Here is a 23,592-nt window from a genome sequence, read left to right as displayed (position 1 = left end):
TGTATAGAAAAACTATTGAGTTTTAGTTTCATTTGTCGTTGAAAAATTAAGTGTGTATAGTATAAGTCGAAGTGTGGGCGTAAATGAAAGTGCGGTTGATAATCATTGAGAAACGTGTGCTATTAGGGTTTTTACCAAATATAGATCTAGATGTTAGTATTTTGGGCCCTTTTATATGTTGGCATGAAATTTGAACATGATTTGTGGGTTTCGGGCGAATTTTTGTATTTTTAATTGTTTACATTATCTCTTTATATATTGTCATAATTTATTATTTTTTGTTTTACGGTTTCCTTTTTTGGATTTGTCGTACTTTATATCTCGTAATGATCATTTATATACTATTATATATTTTTCTGATTTTATGTTTTATATATTTTTTTTGTTTTTTCATATGGAACAATTTTAAATTTAACATATTAGTATAATTTACTTTATATTTAGTTTATTTCATTTAATAATGTTTTATTTTAATTTTCAGTTTTATGAAATATAGTTAATTTTTTATTTTGTTTATTAGTTTAACATATGTGTTGTATTGGAAACAAATAGTTAAATTCATATTAGAAACTTATAAAGAAATATTATTTTTATTTTTACCTTTTTATATGTTTATAAAAAATAAGAATCTCCGACATATCTCACTTATATTAGAAAATGTTTTGAGACATAAATTAGATAGATTTATATTTTCAAAATTTCTTACTTTTTGTTTTATTCCCGTTAAATCTCATTATATTTAGGTTTACATTGTGTAAATATAATCATATATATATTTTAAACATTCACTAAAAACTATAATCTATTATTTATATATTTGTTAGTATACTCGATAATTAGTAAGTTTTTTTAACTCTTAATCAATTATCTTTTTAGTTTTATAATGTATAATATAAAAAGACCTTTCATATTCATTTTGGAAAAACTTATTTACATAGGTTTAAATATTAAAATTAAATGATAAAATAGTATAATTAATTTTAAAAATTAAATAATAAAATGAGGTGGATGATGATGTGGCTTAAGGAGAAGAGAGTAAAAGTTAACTTTATATATATAGATTCTAAAAATTAAATATTTAGTTAAATACTTTTTTTTGGAAATGGTCTTAGACCATCTTTAATGCAAAGGATTTTAGAGGGTTTTTATCCTAAGATTTACAGAAAAGGTATATTATATAAGGTATTATCTTTGCAAATATTAGGGTGAAAATCTTTTTAAAAAGGTATTTTGTAAAAAAGTGAAATTCTATGCTAAAGTCAAGTTTTACACTAGTCAGATAGGTTTTGACCAATTTTAAAAAATGACTTCTTACGTGAAAATTTCGTATATACACACCAATGACCTATCAATTCATATATATTTTTTCTTTTTCTTAAACATAAATTAGCTTACAACTAAGCAATCCTGGCAACAAATTTACACCCTAATCTACATTTTTAAAAAACAAATCTCTGAGATTAGCATGTGGTTTAAGCGGAAACCCCGCTACCTGAAATTCTAACTCGAGGACTGTACTTGTTCCGAAGCATGTGTTCATTATATTCTTAAGTACTTAATTATTATATATATTTTTTGTCTTGAAATTAGATTGCGATAGATATGTGAATCATCGGGTTAATAATCTAATTTTTCTGTGGCCCATACGTACTAAGAGTGTTTGTTTTTAATTTCGAGATTTTAGAAAACCACATTCTATATTTCTATATTTGGTATCTTGTTTTGTAATTTAAGATACAACAAAATTCATTTTCGCAATTCCACAATTTATCCCTTTTTAAGCTCAAAACAAAAGGAAAACAACAAGAATTATATTATCGATTATACGTAAAGATAAAACAGTTGCTTGCTTGTAGTGAACAACCATCAACATAAGTAAAATGTTCACAAGTATTTCCTTAGAAAATTCGAGAGCCAAATGGATATTACTTCATAGTTATCTTTTTTTTTTTTCTTTTTTCTTCATAGTTATCTATCATCGTATTTTTAAGAAATTAGTAAGAATTGACCAGTAAGAAATTTTCATTAGTTCTATAAAATACTATATATATAAGCTTGCTTAGCTGTCTCGATGGATGTTTCATATATGTTCAATATATAGTAAACAAAAAAAGTACGTGTTTTTGGGCTCAAATGAAACGAGTCTTTACCTCACCTCACATGCTATAATAAATCCATGGAGTCCAATGATATGATGGTGGACTAAATGATCTTCGTCCCGTTCAATATTATAGAAGCTTAGTTTAGCTAGGAAATATAGGAGTCTTATTCTAAAAAATTATATGATATACAAATAGTACAGATCATGGTTATATAGCATGAGAGTTTAGGTAGCTGTAAAGCGAGAAAAAAATATCATTTTAAATTTGTATTATATACTTTTCCCATAGAAACAGGACATCTACAAGACTGCATGCAAACAAATAGATTTGTAGGGTTTGTGTGTCTTTGCTGAACAACAACAGCATAGGCTTCATAGCCATGGTTCTGTACTTCTACTACACTTTCTTATTTAAAAGTGAGTGAATCAGTAAAGCAAAAAATGTATTGGTAAAATACGTGTGTGTCTTTCTTCTCTGTGTCACATATATACCATATACATCAGTCATTAATCCATCTGAACGTAATTGCAATACGCTATGTGAGGCGCGGCTCACTGTGAATGTGGTTGCAAGTCGCTATGCGAGGCTCGCGGCTAAGTAGTAATGGGCCTCGACTGGTACAAAGAACTTACAATTAATTGGGCCTCGACTATTAATTCCTATCTTTTTGTATATAATCTGGAACAGTGTAACGGGACACTTTTTGCTACACTTTCGCTTCGAGCTAGTATGACCACACAATACAAAACAATGAAACATTGTTGGTAAAGAAAAAGATCATAATCTATAACGTATTCAACGAAATATCATTTTCGCATAAAATTATACAATTTTGTTGAAGAAATATTGGACAAAGACATTGCGGTCGGTATAAAATACTTAATTAAGTGATCCGATAAAAACATATATAAAACTATATTCATTGTTTTGGTCATCAGACTTATATGTTCATTTTATACTTAAGATATTTAATTATATAATGTGTTAAAATATGATTTTATCCCGTCGTCGAAGTCACTAACATCCCATATCCAATCATTATCTCATAGGAGGATGATCAAAATCAAATAGAGGCTCTTGAAACCTTTACTTTTTTTTTTTTATAGATAATCAACAAGAGATATAGGATGCAACCAATATAGACTTATTCACTAAATAAGAATATAACCTATAATTAGAAAACGACGTGATGACGACATGGGACGAAGCACGATGCAAAGACAAAATTAGTGATCACTTTCACGTATTAAAATTTATTTTGTTCGTCAACGTGAAACTTTCATGCGTGATTGCGTTATAAACCCATATAATAGTGCAAAATACAAAATCCTCTGCCAGACATACACAATTTCTAAAACCTTATTTGACCAAATAGCCACCATCTCACACACCACACTGTTTTATAATCTAGCTAGAGGTTACCATGATGGTTCTATATGACTATATGATGCATCAAAATCTCTCTAAAAGATATTATGTTTTTAAAAACAAAAGTTCCATATATCGAGCTGATTCACTAATATTGTTCGTTTTAAGATATTAAATGTGAAAAAAATTAAAAGGCATTGACTTTATAGTGAGATAAGCTAAAACATTTTGGAAGATAGAAAGGAACAGCAAAATTACGTACGAAGAAACTAAACAGTTATAGAAGCATCACTTAATTTAACAACAAATCTCTTGGCGATATTGGCACTAAATGGTTGGTCTCATTGATAGATACATCCCAACTTCTTGACGGAAACATCACAATCACATCATATATTTTAAACAAATATGTTGTATCTACAATATTCATTAGTTACGCTGTCAACATAAGAAAACAAAAACAAAAACATATTCATTAGTTATGATGCAACATCTTTTAAATAGTGCCATGGTTGAAACTTCAAAGTCAACCTACCAACCATTGAGCAACCTCAAATTAGTATTGTCTCTTGATGTTCCTCAAGTTCTGATCAGTTCATACCAATCTACGTTGATCACACCAAATTAGTATTGTTGTTTTTCATTGCATGGACTGGAGAGCCAAACCGACGAAAGTTTGGTCTTCATGAACACGAAAGGTATAATTAATCTCAACCGTTCATTCATCGGTGGTCATGATCATGGTTCTATCCTATCGCTACTCCTCTTTCTGCTACTCTTCTCCAACCTCGGCGGATGTCAGATCGCCGCTGGTCAAGCCACTCACGGCGATTCAGACGTTCCCGGAGGTAGCTCTCGGTTTGACCCAACCATGGCCATACTCATGATAGTCCTCGTCAGCATCTTCTTCTTTCTTGGGTTCTTTTCCGTCTACATCCGTAGATGTCTCGAGCGAGTCATGGGGATGGACTACGGAAGCACGGAAGAAGCCGCCGGGAACTGGCTTACCCTGAACCGTCAACCGGCGCGTGGGCTAGACGCGTCGGTCATCGAGACGTTTCCTACTTTCCGATACTCAACCGTGAAGACGCTAAGGATCGGTAAAGAAGCGCTCGAGTGTCCTGTCTGCTTAAACGAGTTCGAAGAGGCTGAAACGCTGCGTTTGATCCCTAAATGCTGCCACGTGTTCCATCCCGGTTGCATTGACGCTTGGCTCCGCTCTCACGCTACGTGTCCTCTCTGCCGCGCTGATCTCGTCCCTGTACCGGGGGAATCCATAATTCAGATACCCGGTTTAACCAACGACTCTCTCGGTTCGGATCCGACCGGGGATCGAATTAGAGTTTTGGGTTCACCTGACGCGCGGTTGATTGACTCGGTGGCGTTGACTTGTAACCAGAGTATGCCACGTAGGTCTATGTCTACCGGATGGAATTTAGCCGGAATTTTCACCAATTCTGATTGGACGGGTCAACGTTCAGAGAATCTTGACCGGTTCACGTTGAAATTACCGCAAGACATACACAATAAACTAGTGAATCCAAGCCTTTCAAAAGGCCACGTGGCGTTACCTCAGGTGATGAGTTCAGCGAGAGGATACAGAACCGGAAGCTTAGGGAGTGGGAGAAACTATTTCTACGAACGGTTCGACCAAGATGGCCGGTTAGACCGTAGACCATTCTCGATAACTCCTCCGTACCGGACAGGTTCGATCAATATCACGTCTCCAGGTGGCAGTGTTGATCAGGTGCATGCTGGTTCACCCAAGAATTTGCTTCTAGCTATGAAATCACCGTTTGATCGGTTGTTTGTTGGAAAAGACAACAACAACGTCGGCGAACGTTCGTCGGATCACCTTCGCTCAGGCCATGCTACTCCGTCAGATACTATGTAATTTGGTTATTGAGAAAGTCTCTGTACATAAATTTTTCCCCTTTTATTTCTGCATTCTTCGTTTTCAAATTTAAAAAACGTTACGTAACAATTGAACACATACGAGGTCCAATTCTGTGTTTTTTTCCCTATAGGGTTGAGTAAGATAATTTATAAAGTGTTGGGTTAAATTGTAATAAACTATTTATATGGGAAACATATGGAAATTATTGAAAGTCTAGAAACTAATGAAACAGTTGCAAATCTTGTGATCAGAGTGCCGAGATAATGTTCCAAATCGCCAAAGCTACGTTCCGAAACAGAATCTCAAACGTCGCTTCTTTACCCTACTCTTTCTTGGCTCGTTCCATCTCCAGGTGAATCAAAAATTCGCCCTTTTCCTTAAAAGAACTTTACGGCTTCTCTATGAATTTGTTGACTTGTTGTAGATCTATTATATCCCCCGAGCTTGTCTTTTGTATTATACCAAGTCGAGTGTCTCAGTCAAATCTCAATTTGGATGTTTTGTGATGTTGGTTAGGCAAAGTAAGGTTATTAAGCCTGAGAGAATTGTTGAGACAAATGACATGCATGTAACTCATGTTCTATTTTGCGGTCCGTATTTTCCTGATTCCTACAATTTCACCAGAGAATACTTGCAAGCTTATCCTTTTATTCAGGTATTAACTATTTTGATCTCTTCTAAGTTCTACCAATAAGTAAAGTTGAAAACTTTAGTCTCCTAGACTAGTTTAATGTTTGTGTAGGTGCTAGTGTTTGAGATTTGGTTTTAAACTATGTAAATCAAGCTCTTTACTTCAAACTTTCTTATAACAAGTTCTGCAGGACCATGTTTAGAATCTGTGTTGGTGTTTCTAGTTTTCAATTGTAGTAAAAATTCTAATTTTGAGATGGTTGTTGTTTATTTTTTTTATGGTTTGGTTTTTCATGTAGGTCGATGTTGTCCATTACCGTGATGTCCCTGAGGTTATAAAGAACTATCATATATGTGTGTCAATGACGATGCAAATGGATTCGAATGTTATATCTCGTGCCAGCAAGATGAAGCTTATTATGCAGTATGGTGTTGGTCTTGATGGTATCTGTCTCTGCTTTCTTATGAATTAATACATGATTAAGCATATACCTCGTAGATTGGACCAAAAGAAAGCTGTAGTTTATCTAATTTTATCTCCTGTTTATATACTTCTGCAGGTGTTGATATTGATGCTGCAACTAAAAATGGGATTAAGGTCGCCAGAATTCCCAGTGAGGGTAATGGAAATGCAGCATCTTGTTCTGAAATGGCTATATATCTAATGCTGGGCCTTCTGAAGAAACAGGTGGCTTATTTATTTGATTTGCCTCTGTATGGTTCCATTAGTATATCGCTTAGTTCCTCAAGTGCTAGTTCTGATATTGCTTTCTAGTTATAATTCTATGTTAATTTATTGCAGAACGAAATGCAAATATCTCTGAGAAGCAGACGACTTGGAGAACCAACAGGTGGCACGCTTCTCGGTAAAACTGTGAGTCTCAGTACGTAATCTGCATTTGACATCTTTAGTGTGTAGCCCTTAAAAAGGTTTTCTTCTTTCTTTTTATTATACAGGTTTTTATCTTAGGATATGGAAACATTGGAATAGAGTTGGCTAAACGGTTGCAGCCATTTGGGTCGAGAGTTGTAGCCACAAAAAGAAGCTGGCCTTCTTCTATCACCGACTTGGACTGTATGGGCTCTCTGTTAACTCCTCTGTTTGCCTTGACAAACCCATCATGATGTCTAGTAATTTGTTAACTTTTATCTTCAGCCAGTCTTCTTGATGAGAGAGGTAGCCATGAAGACATTTACACATTCGCGGGAAAAGCTGATATAGTTGTTGTTTGTTTGAGGCTCAACAAAGAAACAGTAAGTTTCCACTTCTCTTCATTAGAAACTTATCAAGCACATTGATATATGCATGAATTTTTCTTGGTGGTGAAAACCCATCTGCAAATTATTAGATAATTTAGCTGTATATACATGATGATCTTATAACTCTCAGGCGGAGATCGTGAACAAGAAGTTCATAAGCTCAATGAAAAAGGTGATTACTTGGGGCCATTCATATAGGAAAAGAAACGAGTTGGATTAGATTGTGATGACTGATGACTGTTGATATCTCTTTTGTTGTTTCAGGGTGCTTTACTTGTAAATATTTCCCGAGGTGGTCTGATTAACTATGAATCAGCTTACCAGAATCTGGAGTCTGGTCATCTAGGAGGCCTCGGTATTGACGTGGCATGGTCCGAGCCATTTGATTCAAATGATCCGATTTTGAAGTTTAAAAACGTTATTATAACCCCTCACGTCGCTGGGGTTACCGAATATTCATATAGGTCCATGGCCAAGGTACAATATCCGAGGATGATCCACTCTTTTTATATGTCATCTGCCTTTGGTTGGATATGGATTCTAAACTCTTTAGTGTTGTAAAATGTAGATTGTGGGAGACCTCGCTCTTCAGTTGCATGAAGGACTTCCTCTCACCGGAATCGAAATCGTCAACTGATGGGATTACATTTCGTTGTAGTGTGAATTCATTATATAGTTTATTATGTTTACTGAAGAACTTAAATCCAAATCTCTTTATGATAACTCTTTGCCTTTTCACTGCAAATATATAGATATGAAAAACTAGTGACTTGTGTTTTCCACTCGAGTTTTGAACAAACCAATACTCTTGTGTCGACTCTGAAGTCTGAACCAAAACGGGTAACAAACTTAACCCGTCTATGATAACTAAATTAACTAACCTATACCGTAATCTTCCCGGTTCTGTCCAGAGAATTGGAAACGCAAGGATCAGCGTCGTCAAGCTTTCTCACGACTTCTCTCATGCTCGGTCTGAGATTTGGGAGCTTTGTAGTGCAGAGAAGACCCATCTTCAGAACTCTAATCATGCTTTCTTCTACGTAAGACGACAAAACTTGCTTGTCCAAGACGTTTTGGAGGTTCCTCCTATCTTGTTGAATCTGAGAGTAGACATAGTCAACAATGTCTTTGCCCTCTCCAAACTTATCTTCCATCGGCCGAAGACCGGTAACTAGCTCTAGAAGAACCACGCCAAAGCTGTACACGTCACTCTTCTCCGTCGCCTTGAAGGAGTAAGCCAGCTCTACAGTCATCACATCACAATTACAACCAAATAAAGAATCAGTTTCAGTTTTCATCATGTGAGGCAGAGCTGAATCTAGGATCGATGGTTAAGTTGAAGAAAAGGCAAAACTCACCAGGAGCCATATAGCCATGAGTTCCAGCAACACAACTCCATTCATATCCTTTGTCTGCAACTTTGGCAACTCCAAAGTCTGCGATCTTCGACTCGTAATCTCCATCAAGCAAAATGTTGCTTGACTTTATATCTCTGTGAATGATTGGAGGAGAACAATCATGATGCAAATAGGTGATTCCTTTAGCCGCCCCCACCGCAATCTTATATCTGTTTATTGACAAAAGGGGGCAAAATAATTATTTATCTTTTCTTTCTTGTAATCTTGGATCCATACTTGTTGAGAGTAGAGAACAAAGATTACCTCTTGTACCAATCCAATTCTGGTAATCCACCTTTGATAGTCTGGCGAAGTGCATTGTACAAGTTCCCATTCTCCATGAACTCAAACACCAAATAGCTAGAGCCTCTTCCGACTAGACAAGCGTAGAGCTTCAGGACGTTTCTGTGTCTAATCTTCCCAAGAATCTCCATTTCCGCAACAGAGACCTCTGTTCCATCAACTGCTTCTTCTCCTCTTTTCTTCAACCACTTAACCGCCACTGTCCCGCCACCCTTTTTCAAATCAACACGGTACACTTTTCCCGCGCTTCCAGCTCCGATCACATTATCTTCATCCAACCTACATATCTCCTCAGCATCCAGCTCCATTTGATGGAAAGAAGCGATTTTCCATTTCGCATCGCCCTTATTAATATCACCGTTTTCTGAATCAAGCTCGCGTATCTTCACAACTCTATAACGCAACGCAAACAAACCAGTCACAAGCACCACCACAACAATTGCAAGAGCCAAGAACAAGAGTGTGCCGTCGAGTGAACCATTCCTCCGCACATGTTGGTAGCCACTGCAAACGCTCAGCCCCAAATTCTGACTTGTTCTGGCGTTTTGGCTATCAACACAAAGCTTCTCGTTACTTGCAAACGCGGTGGATCCTCCCACCACTAAAAGATCAGGTGGTATTCTACCTGAGAGATGATTTTTAGAAAAATCTATGAAACTGAGCTTCAACTTCACAAGACTCGCCGGAATCTCACCCGTCAGCCTGTTCTCTGAGAAGTCCAACGAGTTTAAAGAAGCAATCTGAGATAAACTATTTGGTATTTCTCCTGTCAAGAAGTTCTTAGCAAGATTCAGATCAACAAGTTTGACACAACTTGTCAATCCAAGAGGGATAGATCCTGTTAATGAATTGTTTTCAAGATGCAGAGATGACAACTCTTTCAAACCTCCCACTTGTGTCGGAATGTCCCCGGAAAAGTTGTTGTTGCTCAGATAAATCCTCTCTATTTTGGTCAGTTTACCTAGTTCAGGAGGAATCTTTCCGACAAATCTGTTGTTCTGCAAAATGAGCTGGCTCAGTTCCGTTGAATGTCCAATCACCGGAGAAATCTCTCCGGTGAGTTCGTTATCGCTGAGATCAACCATCTTAGCAAGTGGTAGAGCCCAAAAGCCTTCAAAAACAGGACCACTAAGGCGGTTCTTGTTAATCCTTAGTCTCAAAAGAGATTTGCACTCTGAGTAAGATCTAGGAATCTCGCCGGAGAAATCGTTCTGCAAGGCGAGCAAGAATTGTAGTTTCTTGTTTTGGCATAAGAATCTTGGAAACGGACCTGTAAACACGTTCTCAGATATGTCAACCGTGTCCAACGGCGAGAATTTGCCGATGTTAACCGGAAATTCACCGGAGAAGTTGTTTCTATAAATCGAAATAGAAGTGAGGTGACGAAGTTCGCCAAAACCAGAAGGGAATTCGCCGGTGAAGTTGTTTTCATGGCAGTGGAAAACTTTGAGCTCCTTCAAATTTCCGAGCTCTCGAGGTAAAGAACCACTGAACTGGTTCGAAGAAACATCGAATTCGCGTAAACGAGTCAAGTTCTTTATCTCCGGGGGGATTTTACCGGTTAAGCTGTTGTTGAACAGCTCAATCTTGGTGAGATTTACCAATCTTGTGATCTGCAGTGGGAAATCACCGGAAACTGCGTTGTTGGCGATGTCGAAAGTGTCTAGACCATTTAAATTAAAGATTGAGTTTGGTATCTGTCCGGTCAAGTTGGAGCGAGCTAAGAAGAGCCAAGTCAGTTTCTTTAAACCTCCAAGACTCTCAGGAATCAAACCATCATCGTAGTAGTTGTTGCCAAGACCGAGAGAAACCAACTGAGTCATATTCCCAATCCAGCTTTGAAACTCTCCGGTAAGAAAGTTCCCGGAGATGTCGAGAATCTCTAAGGTTTTCAGTGGAGAAAGGTTTGGGATTGTTCCGGAGAGTCGGTTTGAGGTGAGATTGAGGACTTTAAGGTTCGTGCAGTTGGTGATCTCCGGCGGGATCACCCCGGAGATGGAATTAAATGGAAGTGACAACGTAGAGAGCTTCGTGAGAGCTGAGATTGATGGAGAAATAGTGCCCGAGAGATTTGCGTTCCCTAGAGATATACCGGTGACTTCTTCCGAGATCAGATCGCATGTGACGCCGCGATACACGCACGGCGAATCGGATGGTTTCCATGATTCGAGTACGTTGTGAGGGTCGTCGAGGCGGTTTTTGAAGCGGAACAGAGCTTGTTTCTCAACGGTCGATTCTACATTTGGCGGGAAAAATGAGAGGAGTATTATGCCGACCACGGTGGCGAGCGTGCCACGTTGGATATCCGGTCTTCTCGACATTTCCGGCAATATCCAAGGGCAAAAGGGTCAATTTACAGCTTAGGCTTTCATCATAGTTGATGCACTGTAATTAGGCATCCACCTACATAGAAAAATGTAAAAAAAAATGAAATCAACAAACAAAACCACTACATATTTAAATCTTTTAATGTGAAAAGAGTAAAATTAGTCACAATTAATCATCCACTCTGGCCACAGGGACTCACTTTAGAAATAGATTTAAACAATATTATTAACATTGAGAACAAAGACAATTTAGTAGGAAAAATATATACTATCAAAATGTCTATGTGGGGGTTGGTAGTTGTGTTATGATTTGCCAATTGTGTTTTGTATATTATTATATTCCGTACATGCATATATGAATAATAATTATTATGCAAAATCAATAATAAAGATTTTGTAAAAAGAATGGGTTCATGTGATTCTTCCATAATTTTGTATAATGAATAAATTAAGTTGTTGCACATATAAATAAATCATTTATATGTAAAAAAAAAAACTGATTGGTTATATATAAAGAAGATATACAAATATAGAGTTTATCACCAACAAGATTATATGTAAAAATGGACAGATTAAGCTTGCTTAAGTACTAAAACATACACAAACTCCATAAGTGAGCTTTAAAGGTACTCAATTACAGTGCAGAAAGTTGTTTTTTTTTTTAATATTTTTCTGCTAAATGCTAATCTAATTATTTGGTTTGAAAGTAAAGCAAATGATCGATCTTTCACTTTCTAGATTAGTGAATAGAAACTTAAAAAGTATTGAACAGTGAAAAAAGAAGAACCCAACATTGAGAATTGAGTATAGATTAAGGATTAATGATTTGAACTTAGTGGATATAAAGTAATTATGTTATTAGTAAAGCAACTAACCTACACATTTGAAATTTTGGAAATTTTCATAGTAACTTTTTTTCACAATATCTAACCTTAAAACCTTTGGTAGTAAAACAACCTTAGATTGAGTCAAATAAACAAAGAGTGTGAGGCTTAAAGATTTAAAACATAAAACCAAGAAAAGGAAAAAAGATAAAACAAAAAAAGATAAATGAAGATATGTACCTAAGATAGTCGAAAACAATCCAGACTCTCAGGTTTTGTTGAAGGCAAAATTTGAGAGAGGGTTCAGAAAATACAGAATCCAAAACAGGGAAGAGGGTCGTAATCAAGACTTTGTTTGTGGTTTCTTGAGACCTTTTTGTGTGATTTTTCTTGGACCTCTATCTAGGAAAATAAAATCTCTAGGTACCAACAAAAAGTATTGATCTCGAGGGAGGTGCCTGATTTGTAGATAAGTGGAATAAGGAATTGTAAATAAAAATTTAACTTTTAGTTTCTCTCAAAAGAAGAACAATTACAGAGAAAGATGTTTCCAAGAAATACGAGAGAAAGAGAAAGAGAGAGAAAGGAAGACTTGTTAGAAGATTGGGGAGAGAAGATGAGAGAGAGGAAGAGACAAGAGGAGAGAGTTGTCGTTGAGACTTGGAGCCAAAAAAGGTTTCATCATTTATCTAATCGACTCTCTTCTCTTCTCTTTCTTCTCTCACCATACAATACTGATTTTGACATATGTTGTGATGATCTTTCTTAATTGTCCGATTCTATATAGTTTAGTACTACAAAATAAAATCCAACGGTGTATATATAACTTTAATACTCTCAAACAGCATTGTACATAAACAAATAGTTTCATCGATGTAAACCACATTCATCTTTCGTGTTTAATGTTTCTAGATGGATTGATATGTAATAAGTGGAGATGCATTGTAATAAACATTATGCAAATTTTATTTATTAATAATGATACGTCGTTGTCTGGATAAAAAAATTCTTATTTGATTTTTGTTTTTGTGATAACGATAAATTATCCTATTCGAAATAGTAGCAACTAGCTAGTTGAATGTTTTATAAGAAAAAAAAAGTTTAATGCGTGAAACATTTATATTATTCATATAGTTCCTAGCTACAATAACCTGATAAAAAGAGAAGTGAAAAAAGAAAAATCATATACTTAGAAAACTCTAATCTTACACACATGAGTAAAACAATAAACTTGGAGAAACCAATGAAGGTTATTACTTTATTAGAGTTTTAATAAAGAACGAATCGAATTGATCCATAATATATAGTTAGGCAGATAAAAAAAGAACCATTTGGTTTCTTATGTATAGTGTTAATATTCTCTTATTATAGCATAGCAAAAAAAAAAAAAAACACTAAAAGAACATAAGAAATGAAAAAAATGGTATAGTTGCGTGGATTACCCTTTTAAGTGAAGTATGATAAGAATCGTCTAACCGCATCAATATCCTTTTCTTTCTACATCCGTTTCTCTAATTGTTATCCTCTTTGATCCGAATCAAATTCTAAATGATCTTCACACACACACTTTTTATGAAAAATTAATCATTGGTTTAATTCTCTTTTCTGATTGATATCAAAGACAAAGAATGAATGGCCTATGACATTGTTCGAAACGGTAAAGAGATGGTGAAATAGTCATAAACTATAACTCGATCTCCATGAAAGATGCATGATAATAAGAGATTACGATACGTAATTAGATGGCAAAAAAGAGTTGTAAGTATTAAATAGTTTGTGAAAATAATGATATAAAAATATTTGTTGATATTATTTTCAGTAAGTATAGCAATACAAAAATAAATGGTAATATTGCTATCAATTATCCATCGTAACGTTTTTGTTAAATTGTTTAGTTTTCACTCATACTACTTGATTGTTTTATTCAAGTCTACAGTACCCCTTATCAAAGTTACCAATCATATCCTAGTAGGTAATGACCCTTATTAGAGTGCTACTATTATTTATCATACACAAATCTTTATTTTTTTTACAAAATCTACAGTATTTCTTATTTATTTTTTTCAAAAGAAATATCTAAAATTAACTATTTTAAAGTGAGACAATGCACGAGAAAGAAATCAGAGACAGAAAGATTTCAAAAACAATAATTGTAGAGGAAACACTAAAAAATTTCTCCCCATACTATTTGGCCAAAATCAATAATGCTGCTAGTATACTTGTTTTAAAAATATTAAAGGATCGAAATCTTTAATTACAAGATAAAAACAAATTTCGTTTTACGTAAATGATTTTCAATACAAGAATCATGTAAATAAAACGTTGCATTAATTAAAATGTAGGAAAACTTAAATAAAATATAGTCCATTTTGCTATATACAGTACTTTCTAGTTTCTACTAAATAATCAAAGTATTATTAGCCGTGAGGAAATACCTAATTTTCTTGCGATAATGTATAGTGTCGGTTTAAGTGGGAAGAGAGATACGGCTTAATAAATTATGTGAGTGAGAATCAAAGAAAGATCTTTGATTTGGAATTTTGGATGTTGACTTCCCCAGCTGTATCCCTTCCCCTTTCTCATTAACTTGGCTTCTTTCTTTGCCTGGTCTCTTTCCATATTACAAAAAAAAAAAAACTTCTATTGGTGGTGGAGACATTAGAGAATTCAAAGTTAATGTCGCTTGATACAACAAACACTAGATTATTATACTCACTCATCTTAGATATTCGTTTGAGTTTACTAAAAGGATCGATGCTTTACAAAAGTTCACGAAACTTTTATCTCTATCAGTTTATAAAAAAGATCTTACACACATACTATAACAATGTATCAAGAATTGTAATTTCTATCAAGTAAAGGTGTTTCCGTAAAAACATTCTATGTGTACCAAACTATATGTTGATCATATTGTATCAGACATAACATTGAATATAGATGAGGTCTCAGTATGAAAAATAGCTAAGCTAATAGTGAGAGTAGTAGGCCATGAGGGTAGCTAATAATATAAATATTTTACAATAATGTAAACGTGGGTGTCTATAATTTGTCGAGTAGGGTCGTCCCAACAATGATAATAATATTGATCGGATGAGAGAGAGAAGCTGATGAGAAGAGCATATCTGTCCTCCATACCTGTGTATAATAATCACAACGTCACGTCAGAGTATTATGAATACAATTGTTTACAAGACAAGAAGATTATGCAACTTCTTCATGGGAATTTTTTGTGTATTTTAAGTATGTATATACTTTTTGTGTAATACCCGTTATAAGTGTGGCCAAATTAAACTCTTGTAATGTGTGTTTGCCTTAAAAGTGACAAGTGATATACTAATGAAGCTGGATGATGAAGAGAAGAAAAATATGGAGAATATGGTAACCAGTGCATTTATATCGAGGGACATGAGAAACGTTTTGAAGATTTAGGCGGGTGAGTTCAGTGGAGCAACGTCACTTTCGGGACATGCACATGAAAAAGATGAGTCTATCACGCGTATGTGTTTTTGGGGTGTATACATGTGAATAGAATCCACGAGCTGTACAACTCTATCTATGCACGTGTGACCGTATTGAGACAAAAATAAATTGTGGTTCTATCTTATGGTCCACTCATCCATGACACATTGTGTTGTCTCTCTTTGAATGAAATGTGTGTACAACAAACGGTTCATCCCTTGGAGACTACTAATGGGAAATCAACTTTTAGTTTTAGTCGAAACCATCAAAAAGACCTTTTCAAATAACCAAATTTTGTACATGGCTGAGACTTCTGGACAGACTAGTAATCCGTTGATTCTTGAAATACCCAACTTCTTAAATCTACACAACGTCTGTTTTGGTCAATAAAAGATTATGCGATTCTATATGAACTGAAGATGAAGATCGTAAAAACCCGTGAAGACTTTTCAGCAGCTACTGAGATTAAACATATCAAGGTGTATAGAAGAGGACCACTCAATTACTGATTTGTGTCGGAGAGAATTGATATTGACCATCACCATCACCCATCTCGGAGTTTCTCAGTCAGATGGTCAAACCATAATTAACAATCTTGAGTGGAAAGGTCAAAAAGACTAGCGTAGAGAAAGTGGTACGAAGATGATTGATATGTGGTTCCAAGCTTTTCGTGCTGTGATCTTATCATCACACATTTTTGTTTTCCTTGGCCACACAGAACAATTGTGTATTTGTAAAGGGAAAGGATCAAAGACAGAAGAAAAGGTAAGTACATCTCTAAAGTGCGACACAATGTCGAAAACATTCTTTGGTTCACGAACCGGCATGACGGAAATAGAGAACCGAGCGGTACAGGGCAGCAACATGGAGGAAACTAATCAGGGCTATGAGAAGATCATCAAGCAAACCGACTATCCCCAAAACTCCTAAAATAAATTAGTTAAAGAAAGGATTAGTGAGAAGACAGTGAGACAAAACTAAGAGATACGATTCATAGGATAAGAAGGACAAATCACCTTCTGGAATGAGATCTATTGGACTGACAATGTAAACAAAACTGAGAAACATCTGCATCCAATGCAAAGACATTGCGTTAGTCCTAACGTTTTAACTCCAAATAGAACAATAATAACCTTAAACATGACTAAGCTTTGTAAACAGAGAGAGATCAAGGTCGAACTTAACTGCGATATAAACCCGAGCTCTAATGACAAGTGGAAGCGTTCTTTGTGGATCCATCATTTCCCGCAACAACCTCCGTAGTAAGAAGGGAAGGTCTTGCATCCTCTGCCAACGGAAAAAAGAATTTCCTTAAAAGAGATTTGATATTACCAAATTTGAAGTTAAACCAAACATATCAAGATTCATGTTGAATTCTTATCTATCTCAAAAAGTTGCTTTTTCTCACAAAGACCAAAAAAATGCAACTTAAAACACAGGGATAGAAACACATACCTGAAATAAACTACTTGATCGGCCACCAAAGAGTCGGTTGTACGTTTCAAGCTTACCAAGGACCTCAGCAACTGAACCGTCATTGCGGTCTCTGATTGTGTCCTCTGAAGGAACCAGTAAACTAATTGGACGACGACACAAGGGGCATTTACATGGCTGTAATGTACTAGATCCATGCGTCCACACCAGCATGATGCAATTACCTAACAAATAAATGAAACAGAGTTAGAGAGACAGAACATCCTAAAATAACTCTCACCAAGCTGCAATGGACATGTGAACATGAAGAACACACTAAGCAAAGGTCTTTACCTCACAAACTCAAGGTCAACAAAAACACAGAATCGACCTAAGATAAAGAGATTGAAAACAAGATACAAAGTAAAAGCTATAAATATGAAAAATTCGATAGTTGTTATCAAGTTCCAAAAACTCTGAAACCACACAGTCAACCAAATACAAGAATCTGTTAAAGCAGAGAGGGTAAACAAAAACTGTTAAAAAGTTTGGATTTTTTTTTAGAAAAAAGGATAAAATCCCACATTTAATAATCATACTTGACTCCAAATTCTACAGTTGGATTCTAAAATGCAATAGAATCTCTAACCAAAAGCAAACGATCATGATAGAGCAATAACAGTGATAACAAAAAATGGAAATAAGCCTCAGGTCAAAATCATCCGATCTCATCGAACCAACTTAGCAAAGGTACAAGAGGAACCAAATCACGACACACGAACAAAAAAAGAAGACTAGAAAGGAATGATTCGAAGAGAGAGAGAGAGAGAGAGAGAGAGAGAGAGAGAGAAAGATGACCGCAGAACCAATGGGAGCAATTGGCTTGACAAGGAGCGGTGAAGTGGGAATGACATATCGAGCAAAGATCGTTCTCCGGTGGACTATTCATCTCTCTCTGAGTTGTTTCTTCTTCCGTTAATTCTTCTTCGTCGTCGTCTTCCAAGATTAACGTGCTCGAAGGTTTTTGTTTTAGTCGGTGACTATGGCGGTCCACCTATCGGAACTCGGATTGGTTCGGTCTAATTTCTTTTTTAATTGGTGGTCCTTCGCTATCCTTCACATGTGGAACCCGTTCGGTTATTTCCGGTTTGAGAATTTTTCAACAGGAAAGAAACGACATCGTTTTGGCATAAGCAATAATAAAGGACGGCCGAATCAGAGTAACAAACCTTGCTGTTATTGAGGTTGGCGTGACTTGATGTAACATTTTGAATTTAGTAGTAGTTTAAAACCACCGTGAGTGAATGATAGCACAAAAAAAAGAGGTTTTTACAGGCGACACTATCTTAAATGACTTGTCCTTGCAGGTTTAAGGAAACAATTCAACAATCATTGCGTGATTCAAAAGCTCTGTTTCTTGATACCCTGATCTTTGCATGCATTAGTAGCTTCCAGTTTATAGTCATTGGCTACTCGTCCGCTCCCTGCAACAAGAAATAAATGAGATTAACTCTTGAGTCCTACTTTCTCATGGACTTAAGAAGATTGATTGTTCAAAGATAAATCAGGCAAACGCTATTACATATCTTTACTCATTGACACTGAAAATTCAGAAACCCACATTTGCAACTAAAACTATTCTTCTACTTTTTGTTCTTCTTGTGTTACTCATCGCACATTACAAAGTTGTGAGCATTGATAATGGAAGTTGCAAGAGAGAACTGCTTTCAACCTGGTAATCACCAAAAGTCAAAACTATATTCAAGGGTAGAAACCTAAGCTCTATATGTTGTATTCACCAATCCTTAGTTCAATAGCAATCACTACGACACAGCCAGTCATGAATTTGTTTTTATCAAATAGGAAACCACACTGTGAAAATGCTCAGAATGTGGAATTAACGACCCTTCTCAATTTACGTTACCATAGACAAAGATATTGGTTCTTCAGCTACAATCAAAACCTTTCTAATCTCTGACAATCTCTCTATAACATTTGTGCTCTCTAGTATCAAGTTATGTACCAAACTAATGTATTGATTTGCCAAGAGAGATTCCAACTGACCTGAGAAACAGAAGTCTTTGGAGTAGTCTTGGGAGATGCTAAATTGGGTGAAGATGAAGAAGGTGCGTCAAAAGCACGAGAGCAGTCAGTGTAAGCAGAGCCAATACCAATTCCAGCACCCAAAGCTATCGATGCCCATCTTGTAACAGGACTCCCTAAACAAATTCAGGAACTAGATTATGATAAATCATAAATGTCAATCAAAACTCTAAAGGGAAAACTAAATCAAACAACATATGATCCAAATTAGAAAGAAAAAAAAAAAACTAAACACTATGCAATCATCCTATATTTCAATTCATTCTAAGAATCTGACTTCTCAAACAGATAAAAGTAATCAGAAAACGAGAATCGAGTAAAGAGTCATATAGAAACACTGAACTGAAGAAAAGAAGACCGGCGAATGCGCCGCCGAGGGAAGAGTAAACGAAGCGGCGGACGGTGAGATCGAGACATGCGTCCCATTTAGCATTGACATCGTAGTCCGGTGGCACAGCACCCTTCTTCTCTGCCATGTCTTTCACGAAACCTATCTCCTCTTCCGATTAATTTGGTCGCTCTCAGAGGTTTTTTTAATTGTTCTTCCGTTGTTGTTCGTGATGTTTCCTTTCTCTGTCACAACAAATTTGGGCTTATAATTGGGCTCAATTGATTATAGTATACCCATTAAGGCCCCAATCATTAACATACTTTTACATCCAACCGTTTTTTTTTTTTTTGGGTCTACTTATATGTTTTATTACATGTACTTTGGATTCGAATAATGTTGAGTTGTTTACACTTTACAGAGACAAAACAGAAGAATTTTTACAGTGTCCGATAGATACGTGGAGGCGGTGATGTGCAGCAGTGAAGGAGGAGTCAGGACGTTAAAACAAATTAAAAAACAAACGAATATATAAAATCCAAAATATGAGTTTTTTTTTTTTTGGTCACGTGGATCTGTTCTGTTTTGATTCTTCTACAAAAACTGAAAAGATTAAAAAGGCACTATTCGTGAATTATCATTGGATTCGAATTTGACGATTGTTTTGTCTTTGTCACACAAAAATCCTGATGTCTAATTTGGAATTTAGTGGTAAAACAAGAAAAAACGAAGCAATACTGTAATTTTAAATACGGAAAAGAAAAAAACCCAAACCTTATGCGAAGTTAATGTCAGCAGACTGTAAATGTCGCACGCTGACGACAACATTAAAAAACCAGGTCAATCGGCGTGACCAATATACCCTTTTGTACTTGGACGTCTCAACGCTTTTTTTTTTTACATTTTGTCTCCACTATAAACCCAAAAACTCAGTTTTACCCAATTTAGGAACAATCACAGAACAAGACGGCCAAGTAAGAAAAAATGGCGGAGGAACCTATTACCACCACTCTCGTTACACCGGAAAAGCAAACATCATCGGATGCACCGGAGTCTACTCTACCGAGAGAGGCTGAAGCTCCCAAGAGTGTGACTGAGACTGTGACTGATTTGCCGGAAGCCACCACCAAGCCGGAAGAAGAAACCGCGGCGGCTCAGCCGGAAGAGCATCATCCACCGACGGTGACGGAGACGGAAACTGCGTCGACGGAGAAGAAAGAGCTTGGAGACGAAGAAGCATCGAGTAAGGAAGTAGCTGAAGAGAAGAAGAGCATGATTCCACTGAATCTTGGTTCATTCAAAGAAGAAAGCAGCAAACTTTCCGATCTATCAGATTCCGAGAAGAAGTCACTCGATGAACTCAAGCGTCTTGTGCGAGATGCTTTAGACAATCACCAATTCGGCTCTACCCCTAAGCCTGATGACGCCGCCGCAAACACTCCAGAAGAAGTCACGATTTGGGGAATCCCGTTGCTCGAAGACGACAGGAGCGACGTCGTGTTGCTGAAGTTCCTAAGAGCTAGGGATTTCAAGGTGAAAGACTCGTTGGCTATGCTCAAGAACACGATTAAGTGGAGAAGAGAGTTCAAGATCGATGAACTGGTTGAGGAAGATCTTGTGGATGATCTAGACAAGGTTGTGTTTATGCATGGACAGGACCGGGAAGGCCACCCTGTTTGTTATAATGTCTATGGTGAGTTTCAGAATAAGGAGCTTTACAACAAGACGTTTTCGGATGAGGAGAAGAGGAAGCATTTCTTGAGGACAAGGATTCAGTTCTTGGAGAGGAGTATTAGGAAGCTAGATTTTAGCTCTGGTGGGGTTTCTACTATTTTTCAGGTTAATGATATGAAGAATTCACCTGGATTGGGTAAGAAAGAGCTTAGATCCGCCACTAAGCAAGCTGTTGAGTTGCTTCAAGACAATTACCCTGAGTTTGTCTTCAAACAGGTACACTATATTGGTTTCCTTAAGATCTTTAGTTTATAGAATTGCGAATCTGATGATCTACTTATGATGAGCAAAACATGGTTCTGTTAATCGGAGCATGTTGTCTTTTGAAACTGGTTCAAAAATCTAAACTGGAGCAGAACATGGTTCTGTTTATCCTGTTTAATTGTCTTTCATTGGTATCTGAGCATGTTGTCTCTTGGCCCTCTTCATGGTCCAGATTAAGACATGATTGAAATATTGGTATATTTTAATTTTTTTGTTGATCAAAATGTCTCAGGCTTTTATCAATGTTCCTTGGTGGTACCTTGTGTTTTACACTGTGATTGGTCCGTTCATGACACCACGATCAAAGAGCAAGCTAGTGTTTGCTGGTCCTTCACGATCTGCTGAAACCCTTTTCAAGTAACTTTAGACATATTCTGATTGATTCTGTTACTTGTCATGTTTCTTAACCAATTATATAAAGTCTCTTAACTCTGTTTGGAAAATGTGGGACTGTAGATATATTTCACCCGAGCAAGTTCCTGTACAATACGGAGGATTGAGTGTAGATCCTTGTGACTGCAATCCAGACTTTTCGTTGGAAGATGCAGCTTCAGAGATCACTGTTAAGCCCGGAACAAAACAAACTGTTGAGATCATAATCTACGAGGTTAGTGCTGTCCTTACCGCAATATCCAGTTCGTAAAACATAAACAGTTGAAAGATGACACCATGGTCACTGAGTCATGATACTTAGTAAAATCCTGTGAAGTCTGATTACAAGTTGTTGTTGGCGCAGAAATGTGAACTTGTGTGGGAGATAAGGGTAATTGGATGGGAAGTGAGCTACAAAGCAGAGTTTGTGCCAGAAGAGAAAGATGCTTACACGGTGGTTATACAGAAACCAAGGAAGATGAGACCATCCGATGAACCGGTGTTAACCCATAGCTTCAAAGTGAACGAGCTTGGCAAGGTTTTACTCACAGTAGACAACCCAACCTCTAAGAAGAAGAAGCTCGTCTACAGGTTCAATGTCAAACCTCTCTAAGTTTTAGAAACAAATATCTTTCCAAACTTCATTTTTACTTTACAAAAAAATGGTTTCTAGACTTTTGTTGTTCTTTAAACAGAAGTGAGATGCGTCTTATATGTGTTTGTATATGTGAGAGTGTTTGCATTATCAATGTTATGTAATTTTATGTGTGGTTTAATACAATGGAGCTGCTGCATCTTTTGCTCTTGTAATCATTTGAGGAGAATATATATCTACATGACTTCCTGAAATAAAGATCTTTAAAATCTCAACCAATTTATTTGATCGTGTCTGTTTATATGAAATCAACCGTATACGTCTTATTAGGTGTCGTGCAACATCAAGTCTAAATCACGAGGTTTATTATATTCAATTTCAAAATAAATGAAAGAAAGAAAGAAAAAGATTCGTAAGGCTGTTGATTTACACGTTGGAACAACTTCTCTCCGACACTGACATAAGGTTGTTGTTGTCTCAAGACTGGAGTGGGTGGGAGAGGTTTCAATCTGTGTCTTGCTTACTCAAAAACTGTTGGCTGTTGCATCATTCAAATGTCAATTATGGATTGTGAAAATTCTTTCAAAATCAATGCAATTTCAAGATTTCAAAGAGCTTTATTTATGAATTAACCTAACTATTTCCACCTACAAATTAAAACCACAAAAAGTATTTTAGCTTTGGCTACTTTATTTTATCTTCCGTTAAACCGCGAGAGTTTCAACTTTTTTTGCCCATAATCTTTTTTCCGGTATCCGAAGCCAGTTTTTATTCCATTCCGATTTAAAGAATGTACATTTCCGTCTCTTAAGAAGGTTTGAACCCATATGACAAGAAGATCAACCCCTTACACTACCATACAAACCCTTTTCACGCTTTTCTCGTTTTATCGTTGCTTACTAATCAAAATTAAACAAAGTTTTGAATATGGAAGAAAATCATGTTTGGCGGTTTATCAATTTTGTTAGTCGCTCGTTATGTATTACAACTCTTTTTCACACTCACAAACATATGTAATGTAAACACATACTGTATCTCACTATTTATGGAAGTGAAGTGATCAACCAACCACAAGTATTGTGTAATTCAATTTTGTGAAAGTGATATCTTATCATTTTCTCTTAAGATTTTATATAAGTAAGAAACACAAAAAAAAAAAAAGCAAATAGAAAGTGAATGAGGAATTGATGAAGAAGCACATGCGAAGACTAGGGGC

The 23,592-nt window shown here is 36.1% G+C and overlaps 6 protein-coding genes across 6 annotated transcripts; 3 read left to right on the top strand and 3 right to left on the bottom strand.

Moving 5' to 3' along the window:
- The first annotated feature begins 3,888 nt into the window (after window positions 1-3,888).
- LOC17895340 (RING-H2 finger protein ATL11) lies at window positions 3,889-5,461 on the top strand. Its single transcript, XM_006301194.2, has one exon. It carries the CDS (start codon window positions 4,156-4,158, stop codon window positions 5,362-5,364), a length of 1,209 nt encoding a protein of 402 aa, XP_006301256.1. The 5' UTR covers window positions 3,889-4,155; the 3' UTR covers window positions 5,365-5,461.
- On the top strand, window positions 5,384-8,022 carry LOC17895796 (hydroxypyruvate reductase). The gene is made up of 10 exons (XM_006301682.2): window positions 5,384-5,719; window positions 5,884-6,022; window positions 6,297-6,441; window positions 6,558-6,685; window positions 6,800-6,871; window positions 6,955-7,072; window positions 7,154-7,251; window positions 7,388-7,429; window positions 7,522-7,734; window positions 7,826-8,022. Exons 1-10 carry the CDS (start codon window positions 5,631-5,633, stop codon window positions 7,892-7,894), a joined length of 1,113 nt encoding a protein of 370 aa, XP_006301744.2. The 5' UTR covers window positions 5,384-5,630; the 3' UTR covers window positions 7,895-8,022.
- LOC17896353 (receptor protein-tyrosine kinase CEPR2) lies at window positions 7,971-12,666 on the bottom strand. Its single transcript, XM_006300240.2, has 4 exons — window positions 12,349-12,666; window positions 8,919-11,360; window positions 8,616-8,824; window positions 7,971-8,500 (listed from the first exon to the last, which is right to left on the bottom strand). The coding sequence occupies exons 2-4, from the start codon at window positions 11,276-11,278 to the stop codon at window positions 8,139-8,141; spliced, it is 2,931 nt and encodes a 976-aa protein (XP_006300302.1). The 5' UTR covers window positions 11,279-11,360; window positions 12,349-12,666; the 3' UTR covers window positions 7,971-8,138.
- Window positions 12,667-16,167: 3,501 nt separating this feature from the next.
- On the bottom strand, window positions 16,168-18,057 carry LOC17894306 (E3 ubiquitin-protein ligase RNF170). Its single transcript, XM_023788119.1, has 5 exons — window positions 17,839-18,057; window positions 17,023-17,225; window positions 16,753-16,854; window positions 16,584-16,635; window positions 16,168-16,493 (listed from the first exon to the last, which is right to left on the bottom strand). The coding sequence occupies exons 1-5, from the start codon at window positions 17,927-17,929 to the stop codon at window positions 16,381-16,383; spliced, it is 561 nt and encodes a 186-aa protein (XP_023643887.1). The 5' UTR covers window positions 17,930-18,057; the 3' UTR covers window positions 16,168-16,380.
- A 138-nt stretch (window positions 18,058-18,195) lies between these two features.
- Window positions 18,196-19,621, bottom strand: LOC111832023 (MICOS complex subunit Mic10). Its single transcript, XM_023788120.1, has 3 exons — window positions 19,427-19,621; window positions 19,045-19,199; window positions 18,196-18,464 (listed from the first exon to the last, which is right to left on the bottom strand). Exons 1-3 carry the CDS (start codon window positions 19,557-19,559, stop codon window positions 18,450-18,452), a joined length of 303 nt encoding a protein of 100 aa, XP_023643888.1. The 5' UTR covers window positions 19,560-19,621; the 3' UTR covers window positions 18,196-18,449.
- A 709-nt stretch (window positions 19,622-20,330) lies between these two features.
- On the top strand, window positions 20,331-22,651 carry LOC17895490 (patellin-3). Its single transcript, XM_006302110.2, has 4 exons — window positions 20,331-21,361; window positions 21,642-21,766; window positions 21,866-22,016; window positions 22,146-22,651. The coding sequence occupies exons 1-4, from the start codon at window positions 20,396-20,398 to the stop codon at window positions 22,392-22,394; spliced, it is 1,491 nt and encodes a 496-aa protein (XP_006302172.1). The 5' UTR covers window positions 20,331-20,395; the 3' UTR covers window positions 22,395-22,651.
- Window positions 22,652-23,592: the final 941 nt, after the last annotated feature.

The sequence above is a fragment of the Capsella rubella genome, unplaced genomic scaffold (genome assembly GCF_000375325.1).
Source record: "Capsella rubella cultivar Monte Gargano unplaced genomic scaffold, Caprub1_0 scaffold_2, whole genome shotgun sequence".
NCBI lineage: Eukaryota > Viridiplantae > Streptophyta > Magnoliopsida > Brassicales > Brassicaceae > Capsella > Capsella rubella.
Note: the sequence above shows the minus strand (reverse complement) of the source record. Positions and strands in the feature narration are given on the sequence as shown.

Coding starts and splice junctions, on each gene's coding strand:
- LOC17895340 (XM_006301194.2), top strand. CDS start 4,156: ATGAACACGAAAGGTATAATTAATCTCAACCGTTCATTCATCGGTGGT.
- LOC17895796 (XM_006301682.2), top strand. CDS start 5,631: ATGTTCCAAATCGCCAAAGCTACGTTCCGAAACAGAATCTCAAACGTC. Junction 5,720..5,883: donor TTGGCTCGTTCCATCTCCAG/GTGAATCAAAAA, acceptor GATGTTGGTTAG/GCAAAGTAAGGTTATTAAGC. Junction 7,430..7,521: donor TCATAAGCTCAATGAAAAAG/GTGATTACTTGG, acceptor TTGTTGTTTCAG/GGTGCTTTACTTGTAAATAT.
- LOC17896353 (XM_006300240.2), bottom strand. CDS start 11,278: ATGTCGAGAAGACCGGATATCCAACGTGGCACGCTCGCCACCGTGGTC. Junction 8,825..8,918: donor GAATTGGATTGGTACAAGAG/GTAATCTTTGTT, acceptor GTCAATAAACAG/ATATAAGATTGCGGTGGGGG. Junction 8,501..8,615: donor TCATGGCTATATGGCTCCTG/GTGAGTTTTGCC, acceptor TGATGACTGTAG/AGCTGGCTTACTCCTTCAAG.
- LOC111832023 (XM_023788120.1), bottom strand. CDS start 19,559: ATGGCAGAGAAGAAGGGTGCTGTGCCACCGGACTACGATGTCAATGCT. Junction 19,200..19,426: donor CGCCGGTCTTCTTTTCTTCA/GTTCAGTGTTTC, acceptor GAATTTGTTTAG/GGAGTCCTGTTACAAGATGG.
- LOC17894306 (XM_023788119.1), bottom strand. CDS start 17,929: ATGAATAGTCCACCGGAGAACGATCTTTGCTCGATATGTCATTCCCAC. Junction 17,226..17,838: donor TTGCTCCCATTGGTTCTGCG/GTCATCTTTCTC, acceptor TTTATTTGTTAG/GTAATTGCATCATGCTGGTG. Junction 16,494..16,583: donor AATAGATCTCATTCCAGAAG/GTGATTTGTCCT, acceptor AATTTATTTTAG/GAGTTTTGGGGATAGTCGGT.
- LOC17895490 (XM_006302110.2), top strand. CDS start 20,396: ATGGCGGAGGAACCTATTACCACCACTCTCGTTACACCGGAAAAGCAA. Junction 21,362..21,641: donor CTGAGTTTGTCTTCAAACAG/GTACACTATATT, acceptor AAAATGTCTCAG/GCTTTTATCAATGTTCCTTG. Junction 21,767..21,865: donor TCTGCTGAAACCCTTTTCAA/GTAACTTTAGAC, acceptor GTGGGACTGTAG/ATATATTTCACCCGAGCAAG.